Raw genomic sequence first — 15,677 nt, 5'->3', positions numbered from 1 at the left:
ATGCTGGAATCTGGATACAATCAAACAGCCACAGCGGTGATCCTTATCGTCCTGATTTTAGCCGAGATAAAATGTCAGATCATTCCCATTCCAGACTAAATAATATTCCGTTTCTCCCTAAATCAGACACACGACACCAGCTTCACAGCTGCTTCTGATTTAGAACCTTCACCCTCGGCATCATGGGAGGCGTCCCCGTGGGGGAACGGTTTTGACGAAGCGCAACAGGAGGGGAAGGAAGTCGCAAAGCTCAAAGAACAATTAAGGTGTTCCTGATTAACTCTCCGAGTGGGGCGGCTCTTTTTCATCGGGGGACGCTGAGGCTCTAGCGCGAGGGGTCGTGCCCCCGAACCTGAAGGTGGGGCGACAGAGCAAATCGATTTGCGAAGGCGTCTCGTCTGGTCTGACTCGGTGCACCTCGTGTTACACAGTGGAAAATATCAACTTAACGTCTCCCAGGAGGGGACAGTTTAATGAGACGCCATTTGGAATCACAGTTCAAAAGTTTGGAATCACATTCAAACGCCTGGAATTACATTCAAAAGTACGAAATTACTTTCAAAAGTTTAGAATCACGTTCAAAAATTTTGAGTTACGTTTAAATGCCCGGAATCACTTTCAAAACACTGGAACCATGTCCAAAAGTTTGGAATCACCATTGAAAGTTTTGGAATCACATTCAAATGCCTGGAATTACGTTCAAAAGTATGAAATTACTTTCAAAAGTTTGGAATCACGTTCAAAATTTTGGAATTACATTTAAATGCCTGGAATCGCTTTCAAAATACTGGAATCATGTTCAAAAGTTTGGAATCACCGTTCAAAATTTTGGAATCATGTTTAAAAGCCTGGATTTACAATCAAAAGTTTGAAATTACCTCCAAAAGTTGCAATCAAAGTTTGGAATTACGTTCAAAAGTTTGGACTCGCTGTTCAAAAGTTTGGAAATGTTTTTAAAGTTCTAAAAAGAGATGTAGATGATTCTATAGCAATTGAGAAAGCGGTACAGCTTCAAGAATAAAATTATAAAATTATATTAGATTTTATATTTTTATATATAAAATTATATTATATTATATTATAAAATTAATATCATTACAGCATAACAGTAACAGTAACTTCTCACTGAAAAATTAATAACATTTCAGTCTATAATTCAATCATAACATTTACGTTCAATCACATTAACTGTACGCTTGATTACGGAAAAAATCAACTTATTACGACAAGTGATTCCAAACTTTTGAGCAGTTCTGCTAAAAACGGCTTTAGCCAATTACTCAAAAACTAGCATTTTTAAGGGGAAAATAAAGCAGCTGTGATTAAATGTAAGCAGACTGACAATAGACTAGAAATGATGGAAGTGGCCTCTGATTACAGCTCATCAAAATGTCAATATGCTTCTTTGATTAATAATTCATTAATTCGCAGTGATGTGCTTTGAAGTGGGCTAGCATGAGAAGAAAAGGCGGCGTGAGGCTTGCAGGTGGTGTCGCAGTCGTTCTCCAAAAGCAATTAAAACAGCTAATTCTGAGGCTCTGGTTGACCTGAACTCACTAGAGCTGCAGAAAAGTGTTGAATAGTGCTGCGTCCAGCTTAAGCAGGTCCAAGAACAAACAGGCTAACTCATCAGCTTTTTCTTCTTACGCTGGAAAGTATTGACAACAGACCAAAACGCACAACAGAAAAGCATTAGCTCTATTTTAACTCACATAGCAGTTCACAGTTCGGCCCAGTAGTAATGTGACTATGATACGACTGAACCACAGTTCAGTCCCGACACAGGACGCAACTGACTAGCTTTAAATAAGCTAGCCAGCTTTACTGTGGTCATCTGTGGACTACAGTGCCATATTTCTAATCTCTTTCCTGACATATGTTTGACATTTTTATTGGTTATCCAACCCTACTAGCCAGATTTGGGCAAACTAGCATCTGAAAGCAGCCTAGCAAGCTAACCTGGCTAGCAATTGTAGCACTTTAGCAACTTTTGCATTGATTGTAATGAAAAGATTAACACAACCAAGCATCAGGCTCATTGGATACATGATCAGATGACTAATATGACCGTTTTTAACACAATATTGCTGATCTAGAATCAATTGATGACTATTACAATTACCAGTATTCAGTTTCATGGACATAGTTGAACATGGTTGAGTGTTTTTACCCTAAGATGCTACTGAACAGGTCTCAATTTCATTGTTCTGCTTGAGAAAGCACAATCTTAGGAATCGATCAGGAAGAAAGATGGCCTGCCTAGCACAGGCTAATCCAGCGCAGGTCAAATTAGCCCCCCAAAAAATTAGCGATGGGAGAGGAGTGGCAAACGCACTCAGTGGTGTGTTAAATCCGACTTGATTAAAGAAAAAAAAGAAAAAGCTCTAATAATGGACCGCGCTGGCCCAAGTAATTAAGTCGACCACTGCTCTCCAGGCTGATTTGGGACAGGCTAGCGAAAACAGGGGAATAGCCGCTCCCTCTCGCTAATCACAGGCCTGATCTGCTCCAGCGCTGCGATCTGCTTGGCTGCTCTAGACAATTTAAGTCTGCGAAATGCCTTTAATTCCCCAGGCACAGCCCTGCCTAATCAAGGGGAAAGTCTTGTGGTGAGGGGCTTTTCGAGCTGTATGGATCCCTGTATAGTGTTGAGCTAGCATAATAGCAATAATCACCGCGATGGCAAACGGGATGTCACTGATCCGCGCTCGGCATTGATTATCCCGGAAAAAGTGATCTTAAACAGGAGAAAACAAGTGAAACCGAAGCCGTGTAAGCTCCTCTCGGAGTGAGTGTCGTCCCAGGGTTTCGATCTGTTGGCGGTTTTTCTTCCTCAGCCTTTGTTTGTGTTTTTAATTATGCTAACACAGCTCGCAAGTAGAAGCAGCTGTTTGGTGAAGTGCAGCCAGGATGCTGGAAGAAGGAGCGAAACCATTTAGAAGTGCCTGATTTCTATCTGCGCTCTCTCACTCTCTCTCTCTGCGGTGAAACTGGAGAATCTGTCTGCGCTGTAACTTCTTCCACTGTATCCTGAAGCATTTATCACAAAGCGAGGATCTGCTGATTAGCCAATCATCAGCTTTGTCACAATATCAGTACAGTGGATGTTCTAAATATGTCCTAATACATCCTACATACCAACCAAATTTGACCAAATTCAATTCAATTTTTTGAGACGGTTCAAAATAATTTTGGAAAATACACCTAATGCACAGAGTAAATGGAAGAGCTATTTGCACAGTAGCAGAATGTAGACAATAAAGAACACAAACGTAAATGTAGTTATTTTGAAAATAGGGCTGAATGAGACATTTTAATATTGAAACTGTCATTTTAAAGACTGCAATTTTCAAATATCAAGTGCTGCCATTTTAATTATATTCCACATTATTTACAAGTTTTAAGAGGAGAAATTTAACCTAATGAGTTCAAGCCTTACGGCCAAAAATTGGGAAATATTAAGAATTTAAATCACAATATTGGTCAGAAAAATCACAATTTCATATTTTCCACAAATTTGAAAATAGTCCGAGAATTTGATTTCAGCCAAAAATTCAGTGCATACTTTATTGATTACTATTACACTCATCAAGCTTATCTTACATGTTCCATTGGCAGATAATCGCTCATTTCGAATACTATTTCCCAAAATAGGTCAAATTACCTACCCATGTAAAAAGACACATTCACAAGATAAAATGACTTAAAACAAGTTAAACCCTCTAAAAATAAGTCTCATAATGAAAAATAGATGTACTGTGGCTGTTCACTATAACCATTCAAAATGCAATGCTAAGCAAATGCTAACTAGTAGATTATAGGCTGTTAAAGACAATATCAATAATTAAAAGACACACAAAGCTGAGTTGGTGCCTCTTGGAAGGCCACAATGATATTTGGTAAGCATTTGCTGTAGGGTAATATATCACTGCTGTCGGGACAAAACCTTCTATCTCCATTTTTGTCATTTTTTTAGTTTTTGGCATAATTTGAAACTGCCTGTTGTCCTTTACCTAATATGTAAATTTCATTATAAATGTACCAACAGGAATGACCCAAAATGTCTTGCAAAAAAGTCTGGTTCCATTGACTTACATTAAAAGTAAGGTATGTTTTTTCCGTCTCCTGTAAAGTGACCATTTTGAACCTCTAACATAAACCAAAACCGACCACACATACAGTCCAGACCACAACGTCAACCCAACCAGAAGAAAGCCAGAACCAGGTCATGGAGGCAATGTAAGTGACCCAAATGTGCACTTTCTTACCTTTAAAGGAGAGGAAGACACGGGGGGCTGAGAGTGTGTCATTGGCCGAAGTCGGGACCAGCACACACAGCAGCAGGAGGGTCCGGACCGCCCAGAGACCGTCCGACAGCATGGTGCACCAGCTTCAGCTCCACAAACGTCCAGAAAACGAACTCCTGGGAATGCTGCGGAAATAACAAAGACATGCGTTCTGTGCATTTAACAGGTGCTGCGCTCAGAGCGAGGCGATACTGTAGGACAGAAAAAAGTAACTCTCAATGAATCAATTTGATTGCTATTCTGAAAACAATTCAGTGTATCATGAAATCTCAAACCTCACCAACCAAATTTGACCAAATTCAGTTCCATTTTTTTGAGACGGTTCAAAATGATTTTGGAAAATACATCTAATACACAAAGAGGAAGAGCTATTTGCACAGTAGCAGAATGTAGACAGTAAAACAGTACAAATGTAAGTGTTTTTGTTTTTATGTTTGAAAATAGGGCTGAATTATTAAACAATATAATATTGAAACTGTCATTTTAAAGACTGCAATTTTCAAATCTCAAGTGCTGCCATTTAAATTCTATCCTACATTATTTACAAGGTTTAAGAGGAGAAATTTAACCTAATAATTTCAAGCCTCACGGCCAAAAGAAGTGAAAAAAGACCTTCTGTTTCATTTAAAGAATTTAAATCACAATATTGAACAATCAGAATTTCATATTTTGAACAAATTTGAAAATAGTCTGAGAATTTGATTTCAGCCAAAAAATTCAGTGCATACTTTCTTGATTACTATTACACTCCAAAATCCAAAATCACTGCATTTGCATCACCACTTTCAAACTGATGCATCACGATGAACTGATGCATCCCTGCACTCCTAATGTATACCGCATCCCTCTGTTTCCCAAGACATGCATCAAGAAAAATAGGAGCCAACTGCTGAAAAAGTAGCTGCTTGCATCAGCCGCAGCTATAACCCTGTGGCGCAACAGTTCAGACCAAAACAAAGTGGAGCTGTCATAACGCCCGGCTGAAACCGTCCAACTGCACGAGCAGCTGCTGAGTGGAGGAACCTTGTCTGACCCTCTCACCTCAAAACCTTCCTTATCCCTTTAAATCTACATCTCTGCGCTTGGCTGCTGCTGCCGGGCCTTCGCAAAAAACACCCCTCTCAAATATAAATCACTTGCTGTTCTTAGAAACGAACGCTCGTATCATTTTCAAACACTGTGACTGTTTTTGTAAAGAAAACTGAAATATGATACTGTCCTCAGCTTTCACTGCATCTGATTTCTAACTAAAACAATCACCTGTAATTATCCTTAAACGTCATTAACTGTGCACCATAATAGAGTAAAATTCCTATTTTTTAGTTTCTTCTCACAGAACAGGTTTTCTGGAGCTCTGAGCTTTTCTTCTTACTTTAAAGACTTTCAGCTGTCTTATCTTTAGGCCTCTGATAAGATGAGACAGTGAATGTGAATTTCTCTTGTGCAATAAACTCATTAGTAGAGATGTTGTGTACATAATGTGAAACATTCCCAAGAAACATGGATTTATGGATATGGATTTATGGATGCTGTCACATACCTCGAAAATCTCATCATGTATGACTGATCCAAAAATCTCACATTTAACTGATCCAAGATCAAATGTAGCTTTTTTTCAGCCAAATGAATACAGATGTATAGACAGACGTGACTACAAAAAGCAGTTTTACACCTGCACTAAAAATAAAGGTGGCAAGAAGGGTTCTTTGGAGAGATGCCATATTTTTAAGAACATCTACTACTGAGGGTACCACCCCAGTGACCTGAGGGTACTACCCTGCTGACCTGAAGATACCACCCTATTAACCTGAGGCTACCCCCCCCCGCTGACCTGAAGGTACCACCCTACTGACCTAAGGGTATCACCTCACTGATCTGAAGGTACCACACCACTGATCTGAGGGTACCACCTCACTAACCCTCACTAGGGTACTACTCCGCTGATCTGAGATAACACCCTACTGATCTCGGGGCACCATCCCACTGACCTCAAGGTACCACCCCACTGATCTGAAGGCACCATCCCACTGACCTAATCTCAGGGTACCATCCCACTGACCTAAAGGTACCATCCCACTGATCTGAGGGTACCACCCAACAGATCTGAGGGCATCACCCAACTGATTTGAGGGTATCACCCAACTGATCTGAGGGTATCACCTTACTGATCTGAGGGTACCACCCCACTAACTTGAGGGTACCACCCCACTGACTGTTTTTTTCAGAGAGCGCAGAAAATAAATATTGGCAATCTGAGAGTACCACCCCCTGACCTGAGGGTATTACCCAACTGACCTGAAGGTTCCACCCCCTGATCTGAGAGTACCACCCAACTGATTTGAGGGCACCATCCCACTGACCTAAAAGGTACTACCCCACTGATCTGAGGGTACCACCCCACCGACTGTTTTTTTTTCAGAAAGTGCAGAAAATAAATATTGGCATTAAAAACTTTTTACAATTATTAACCAATTTTCGATTGGAAATCGGGCTTATTTCCTCATACCAATATGTTGATCCACATCACATTACATAGATTCAGTTTATTCAGAAACAACGACAGATGTGGGTAAAAGAGCTTAAATAATGATAATAAAGACTCAAGCAGAAGTAAATGTTGCTACCAAAACCAAACTGGAGTATCAGATCCGAAAAACACTTAAAGTTACAAGCTGCATTCAGTATCTATCAGCAAAAGAACTCAAGATTAGTCAGGTTTGTTCTTCTCCTTCTGGCCTAAAAACAAAATGTTAAAGCTCCAAAGTGAGAGGAGTGAACAGTAAAGCAGTCCAGGAGCTGAATCAGCTCAACAGAATGAAATAAAGCCTATAAAGCAGAAAATGACTAAAAGAAGATTTACTTCTATAAGTAAACGCATTATCATTTGAAAATATTTGAAAAGGTACAAATCCATCAAAACTGCACTGAAGTGAGTAAGTGCAACTATTCACTGGAAACTGGCCTCTGTCCAGGTCAGTTTTAGAACTGGAGCAGTGAGATGACCTTATAAACATTATATTGTGTGGATTATTTCCTTGTTTACTGGACTATGCTCTTAAACACTGGGCTTTGTTTATCTACATGGGTTTTGGTTGGTTGGGATTGGACTCATTCAGACTTGTTTTGGTTTCGTTTGGTGGATTTTCTCAAAGAATGATCTGGCAACCCCTGCAATAAGCTACAATCTTAGGAAAGTGGTTCTACATAGAACCACAAAAAGGTTCTATGACATATAAAAAGGTTTTTTTTTTAGTTCTTTACAGGACTATACACAACAGATTTTCAATAGATTCTATAAAGAACTATGTTTTCTTACTTTTGCTGGGTGTGAATTGATGTTTACGTTTATTATTAAACATTATATTAAACATAATGACGTTTTGTTGATTTTTTCCAGTCTGTTAAATTCAGCTAATAAACAGTGACCGTGTGTTAAAATGTGCAGGAGTGTGTTCTCTGTGAAGGACTTGTTCACTTATTTACACTTAGAAAATCAACAAATCCATGGAATTAGGCCAGGGGTGCCAAAACTTTGCAAATGACTGTATAGACAAATTTCAGTTGTTCCTAGAAGTGAAATCCGCTCCGGGAGCATCTTCAGTTGGACCCAGAAAGCCCAGGAGGAGAGCGAGAGGCCGCCACAGCGCTGCCTGGCAGGCGGAGGAGGCTTCAGCAGAGTGAAAGCAGCTGTTCAAACCTCAGCTATTTGCAGGCAATTTGTTAAGTGTCCCTCTGTTTATCCACATATACAGCCTTTCTGCTTCACACGAGCACGAGAAAATTAAACAACAATTACACACCACAAAACTGCACACACACACACACACATACACAAACAAAAATACACACACACAGACACATACACACATATACACACACACACACACGCATACACACACACACGCACACACACACACATACACACACACATACACACACACACACACATAGAGACACACACATACACAGACACACACATACACACACACATATACACACACACACATATACACACACATACACATACACACATACACAGAGAGAGAGAGAGAGAGAGAAAGAGAGAGAGATAGAGACAGAGAGAGAGAGATACAGAGAGAGAGAGAGAGAGAGAGAGAGGAAGAGAGCGAGCGAGAATAGAAGAGAAAGAGAGCGAGCGAGAATAGAAGAGAAAGAGAGAGGGAATAAGAAAGAGGGAGAGAGATTAAGAAAGAGAGAGGATAACAAAGAGGGAGGGAGAATAAGAAAGAGGGAGAGAGAGAGAATAAGAAAGAGGAAGAGAGAGAGAGAGAGAATAAGAAAGAGGGAAAGGGAGAGAGAGAGAGTAAGAAAAAGAGAGAGAGCGCAGAGATAGACAGAGATTAAGAGAGAGAGGCTGAGAGAAAAAGAGAGAGCGAAAGAGTGCAGAGAGAGAGAGAGAGACTGAGAGAGAATGACAAAGAAATCTATAGAGAGAAAGATATAGAGAGATAGAACAGAGAGACAGAGGAAGCGAGAGCGAGAATAAGAGAATAAGAGGGAGAATGAGAGAGAGGGAGAGACAGAATGGGGAGAGAACAGGAGAGGGAGAGAGAGAATAAGAAAGAGGGAGAGAGAGCGAGCAGAGAGAGACAGAGATTAAGAGAGAGAGAGAGAGAATGGTAGAGAGAGGTAGAACAGATAGATAGAACAGAGAGAGACAGAAAGAGAGAGAGACTGAGGGAAAGAGAGAGAACAGAGAAACAGCAAGACAGATGGAAGAGAGACAGAATGGGAGTGAAAACAGGACAAACTCTCCTCCTCTCTCTCCCCCTTTTACTCCGTCTGCTCTGAACTGCAGCTCATCAGCGCCGACACTCCTCCATGTAAACACACAGAAACTGTTCATCAGCTGTAAAGATCAGCTCTGATTCTGATACAGCGCCTGATCTTCATGATGGACTATGACTAAGACTAAAAGAACTGTTATAAGGCAGGTGGTTTCGCGCGTGTTCCCAGTTCTGCTTGCAATTTAATATGCATATATAATAGCAAATAGGTAAGTAAAGCAACCGCAGCGCTAATGAAGTCGAAGCTGAAGCTCAGCTCACAGCCAATAACTGCACTGTAGACTTTACTGTAGTGATAATCACAATCAGACCTACTGCCTGTAAGTCCAGTGGCTGTTTAACCCCTTAACTGTAGGCTTATTATTCACTCATCAGTCTTGAAGTTCTTCCAGATTTTCAGCATGATTAAGTGTTTCAGATGTGAACAGAGTCATTCAGAGTGGTTTGGTGTGAAATGCTCCGTTTTAGAGTCAGGATTGTTCACAGTGGTGGTGATAGGAACCAGACGTCCCCCTCTAAAAGCTCCCTCACAGAAAGTTAATTAGGAGGGTGTTGTGACGCAAAATAGTCCCCAAAGAAAACTTATCATTTTCAGAATCATCACTATTTTATCATCAACATTCCATATAAACTCAGAAGACACAGGTAGGTTCACTGGTTTTTCACTATGGCTATATTTGTGTTGTAGTCATGGCGACCCCTGGTTCCTATCACCACCGCTGTAAAGAGATCAGAGCCAGTAAGTTTTTCTATACGTACTTAAAAAATTATGCTTCTTCAAGGGTTCCCAAGTAAAGAAAATGGTTCTATGTAGAACTATAAACAATCAGTTTGCACGATTAAAGGGTTCTGTGCATCATTAAAAGGTTCTTCAGATTGATGGAGAATGTGCTGTAGCCATATATAGCACCAACAGAAAAACACTTTTAGGTGCTATACAGAACCCTTTTCAAAAAAGGTGCTACAGAGAACCATAAAACACTTACTTCATCAGTCTGAGGAACCGTTTCATGATGCAAAGAACCCTTTAATCATGCAAAGGGTTCTTTGAGTGTTCATGGTTCTATACAGAACCATTTTCTTTACTAAACCACCCTGAAGAACCCTGTTTTTTAAATGTATGGAATGCAACATTTCACATTAAACCACTCAGAATGACTTTCTCAACATAAAATTTGAAAAATCAACACAAGTAATTACAATAAAGCTAATCTAGAAGTTATGTAGTTATGAATATATATAATTCATACATTTTATATACACACACCGTATGTATATATACCATGTCGCTGCTGTAGGAACAAAACCTTGTATCACCAAAATGGTAACATTACAGGAGACGGAAAAAACGTACTTTATTTCTAATGTAAGTCAATGGAACCAGACTTTTTTCCAAGTCATTTTGGGGTGATTCTGTTGGTCCATTCATCAAGAAATTTACACAAAATGTAAAGGATAACAGGCTTTTTCAAATTATGATAAAAACTGAAAAACGACAAAAAATGACAAACAGCGTTTTCTTCCAACAGCAGTGATATTTAAAAGAAAGGCTTTTATAGTGTGCATGGTGTACCACGTGTTGTGGCTTATGGACCGTCCAGACCATTTCAGTATTCACAAATACAGTAGTATAGACCAGTGCTGCACAATATATGATTTGTTAATCGTCATGGCAACATTGGTTTTTTGCTATACTGGTATCACAAAAGGCTACAATAGCAAACTGCCAATTCCTAATCCCAGATGCATGTTCCAGTGAATCAAGGCATCCAAATGATCCAACAAATGCAAACTAACAGAAAGTGTACACTGACCTTTAATCCCATTAACGACTCATTAATGTGCATTTACTGTATTGTAAGGCACATAATGCAGCAATACACAATCAAAATATGCTATTTTGTCCATATTGTGAAACCTACAACCTGCATGGTTGGTTTCCCACACCCAGATTAAGCCCAAGTCTAGACTAAGCAGGACTTTGAATTGGGAAACACCACTGGCATTGCAGTTTAGCCCAAGACTGAGCTTACTTAATGTCCCAAAGAGAGCTTTTGTGTGAAACGCCTGATCCAGCTGACCAATCTAAGCAGAAAACTTCCATCAGCTGGACCAGAGCTGCCAAAACTGACCTCTGCAGGGTGGTAGATGTCCAGGATGAGGGCTGGTGCTCATTACTTTTTGCATAGATCCCCTCTGAACGCTTAAAACTCAGTGCCAAAAGCTCCTGCTGTGCTTATAGACTGAGCGTGCAACTATTACAACAGCTAGGAAACCATCTACTGCGTTTAGGCTCCACTAAACACACTTTCTCGGTCAGATTTAGTGGACATTTTTGACCACTTGAGTTCAGAGATTTAGGAGATTTATGCCAAAAGCACAAGGAAGGAATTAGAGGTGGGCGATATGGCAGAACGTAATATCACGATACTTCAGGAAGGTTTTATGATACACAATGTTTGGTGTAAAGGCCACATTTTAAGAATACTACCAAAAATTATGAATCCAATTTCTTGTATTCAACATTTAACACTGTGCAGCACTAAATAAAAACAGGACAAGTTATGCTCTCTTAATAACCAAACAAGCAGTTGGGACGTGATTTTTAAGCACTGATATGCTCAGAAAAGCTTATTGTGACATATCATCATGTAATTCATCACAGTAACGATAAATACTATCACCTGCCCAGCTCTAGAAGGAATGTTCTAAAGCATCTGGAGGTGGAACGTCAAACATACACTGTTAGAAATAAAGGTTCTGTGCAGGTACATTTTTCCTTCATCAAGGTACAAACAATGGAAATGTTCCCTCAAAGGTACAACAGTGGATTTAAGGTCCAGTGGTGAACCTTAAATAAGTTTTTTCCAGGTGAAAAGTTCGTATTTGTTCCTTTTCATAAGCAAATGTTTTAAAACAGAACAGTAAAATAAAAGCCTGGAGACGAGACGGGGTGTGTGGAGTCAGTACAGCTTAGAACATATCCCTTCAGTGGATTATGGTTCCCTGACTAAAGGTACTGAGGTGCACCCTTGAAGGTACCACCCCAGAGACAAGAGGGGAACTGCCCCAGTGACAGTTTAGGACCATTTTTCTGGAAGTGTATTAAGCACTAATGATCATATGATCAAAGCCCAAATGCATGAAGCTTCTCACTGGAGGAGCTGCTACAATTTACATGGATGTCAATGCTAAAACATCCATGGAGAAGAAGGTAATGAAGAAGTTCAATTAAGCTCCTTTCCCAGGTCCAAGACCTTCAAAGCAGCCCAGTGTAGAAGACCAGCAGTCAAGCTAAGTTTCAAACTGACAGCACAGCAGATTAAAGTTATCCTACACTTTCAGAAGCGTTGATGTGGCTCACTGAGGGATCTATGGAGGCTTTAGGTTGATCCATAAGATCTGGATGGGCATGTTTTAGGTTTTTAGTTGGTAAATCTAGAAAATAACACCCTCACCCTCAACCTCCTTCCACTCAGAGTGGCAGATCACCTTACCTGGAAGCTCTGCTGAAGCCTGGAGTCCAAACGGTGAGAAGTAAAGCCAAATCCAGTCAGATTTCTCTCTCTTGCCTTCTCTTTCTCCTCTCTTTCTCACTCTCTAACCGATTTCGCTCTGTTCCTCCTCCTCCTACGAGTGGCAGGAGCACCTGAGCTTCGTGCTTCTCCTGCTTCTTCCGCCGCTACTGCGCTGGTGCTGGTTCTTCTGCTTCTTCTCTGTCGTCCAGCTCCTGTGGCGGCGCGTGTAAAATCCAGCCCTGGTGAAACGTGGCGCTCGAGACACGCTAAAGTTGGCGCGAGAGTGAGAGATAAAGTTGAAGCCGGAGTTGAGCGGCAGGCGGACGCTCTCCGTGCTGCGCGCGCGCTGCTCCGTGAGAAAGTGGCGAAGCTGCTCGGGGCACGAGCTCCTGACTGCTGGGGGAAAAAACGCCTGGCAGGTGGACGCCGTCGGCTCATTTGCGTGCGACACGCCCACCAGGCGGAGCCTGCCATATATGGCTCGCTGTGGTATTTGCAAGTGGAACGCCCTCATTTGCATAGGCCACGCCCCCTCTGCGCTATCTCTCTCATAGGGAAAGCTCAGGCAGAAAACTCGTTCAGTTTGAAACTAATCGATCAAAAAGAAGAAGAAATGAATCAGGTTCTAATATGAAGACAGGGAGCATAAAGTCATTCTGAGTTTGTATTTATAAAAGCACTAATTTCACTTCTAATCTGCGTTAAATGTATTTATTTATTCCAATTTGGTCACTTCGCTGACTTTATTTGAATGCCGCCCTCATAAGGACTTCATAAGACCTGTATAAGCACTGAATAATGCATTTAATAAACGACACGAGATTTATGAACAGTTTATGTCAGTATTCGTAAAATAACAATGTATTTCATAAATTCTCTCTCATACTTTAACTTATGTCTATTTTTTTATTTCTGCCTAATTTATGTCTGTTTTTATTTCTGCCTAATATATTTAACCTCTTAAGCTCCATCTGAATTTACATGCCCAAATCATAAGGCAAATTATTCACTAACTGCATGAAATAAATGTATTTTATTTATTTTTTTGTGAAAGTTCCCTTTAAATGAACAGAAAAAGTGTTTTATGATGATAGACATGATGAAAGTTATGAAGTAAAGAATATGCCTCTGTATTTTAGAGCAGGAAGTGAGTCTGCATCCTTGTCCCTCATGGCCACATGGTGAGCAGTTAGATCCCATTGCTTTGAAGAAAATGTGTCCCAAATCTGAAAATCAAGAAAGAGTTGTCACTACTGAAACACTTACTTTCTACAAATAAGTCAACTTTTTTTGTGTTTTAATGAAAAATATTATGATTTTATGTGTGTACAACTGTTCAAAGCTGTTCATGTAGTGTTCATCGTTTTTCAATTCTGCTTAAAATGAGCTAAAATTGTCACTACCGAAACAATCTCTACTGAAACATTTGGTAAAGTTTAGGTAATGTTCCGGTAGTGACAAAATGGAACTTAATTTTAGTCAAGTTAAATGTTCAAGTCCAATGTTTGTGGAAACTTTAAGCAAAGTTAAAATGTTTGTTGTATATTTGTATTTTAATGCATATTTATATGTGTATTTGTATTTTAAAATATGCATATTTTTGGGCTATTCTGTGCAAATATGATGCAAAACATGGTGAATAAATGTGTTCATCGATACTGTTTTTCTATTAACATTTATAGGTCCAGTAAAAACTCACAGTAATTTACTGGCTACTGAGTTGCATCACTGTTCTGTAAAAACACAGAAGATTACTGTATTTTATTTACGTAAGTGTACAGCAGAAAGCACATACATCACAGTGGTCTTGTGGTCCAGTATTGTGAAGCCACAGTATAAAGTCATTAACATCATAAAACATCTTGCACACACTGTTATTGTATGCTCAAGTACTGAATATTAAATACATTATTCAGTGCTTATGCATGTGTCATGAACTCCCTAAGTAGGCAGCCTCTAAACAAAGTCTTACCATGTCTGCAGGCTGAAAATAGCAGCTCTAATGCTGCGAAAAACTGTCTTCCTCAGATCTGAGAGAGTTTTTCTCATCTTTGCTGAGCGATCCGGATCTGTAGATGTCTTCAGAGCAATTTAGCAGTGGACAGAATGCTTCAAGTGCGCTACAGTTGCATTGCCAAACCAACAAATGATGCCAAAGGTTAAAGCACTCTCATTCAAAGCACTCTACAACATTGTCAAGGGTGTAATTTACATTTAAGGAGACAAACTCTGAGGATAGAAGCACAGAACTTAGTACTGAATAAGACTGGGTGTGTAATGTATCCTGCATGTCATGTCCAAGATCCACCCATGCGACCACACCAGGCCCCCTGTGAGTGAGCCAGTAAATTACGGCAGGAAGGGAGTGGACTGTCCAGTGTTACGGTCACTCAGACATCTCTGTGGGAAAGGCTTCTGCAGAAGATTAAAGCAGCTTTCTGCAGTGTATCTGACCTGCTGCAGGACAGAGGGGAGCTCATATATATGTCAACACACTCAGTGATGAGACAGAAACAGAAAAATCCAATACTGATATACATCTAATCTTCATTATTTAATTAATTATTTAAAGAAACAGGAAAAATATATCTGTTTATTATATTGTGCCATATGTATGCAGTATATTATATATTAAAGTAATACTGTTATATGGCTACTTACGCATTGCATACATATTACATCAGAGGAGAGCTCAGAGCCTTCTAGGCCTTCAGAGAAGACCTAATGATGAACCACGTTAGATTATCCACCAACATTATTAGAAAGTCACCGGAATCAACCAATCACCAAGCATTAAGATTTCTCTTCACTGGAACTAAATGAGCAACCATGTAAAACAGACTCTGCCCATTATTCCTCCTCCACCAAACTGTGCGGTCAGCACTCTGCATTCAGGCAGGTGGTGTTCTCCTGGCATCCACCAAACCCAGATTTGTCCATCAGACTGCCAGATGGTGAAGTGTGATGCCTCACTCCAGAGAACATGTTTCCACTAGTCCAGTAGCAGTGTACTTTACACCCCTCCAGCCAGCACTTGGCATTGC

At 40.1% G+C, this 15,677-nt stretch overlaps 1 protein-coding gene across 2 annotated transcripts in view; it reads right to left on the bottom strand.

Annotated features, from left to right (window-relative positions):
• Positions 1 to 13,005, bottom strand: part of sema3fb (sema domain, immunoglobulin domain (Ig), short basic domain, secreted, (semaphorin) 3Fb) — a 101,087-nt gene extending 88,082 nt beyond the window's left edge. For both annotated transcript variants that reach the window (XM_036559443.1, XM_036559444.1), the window contains exons 1-2: positions 12,613 to 13,005; positions 4,269 to 4,432 (exon numbers count right to left, since the gene is read on the bottom strand). In XM_036559443.1, coding sequence (XP_036415336.1) covers positions 4,269 to 4,380 — 112 coding nt within the window. In that variant the 5' untranslated portion in view covers positions 4,381 to 4,432; positions 12,613 to 13,005. The remainder of the gene's footprint in view (positions 1 to 4,268; positions 4,433 to 12,612) is intronic.
• Positions 13,006 to 15,677: the final 2,672 nt, after the last annotated feature.

The sequence above is a fragment of the Colossoma macropomum genome, unplaced genomic scaffold (assembly GCF_904425465.1).
Source record: "Colossoma macropomum unplaced genomic scaffold, Colossoma_macropomum, whole genome shotgun sequence".
Lineage (NCBI taxonomy): Eukaryota > Metazoa > Chordata > Actinopteri > Characiformes > Serrasalmidae > Colossoma > Colossoma macropomum.
Note: the sequence above shows the minus strand (reverse complement) of the source record. Positions and strands in the feature narration are given on the sequence as shown.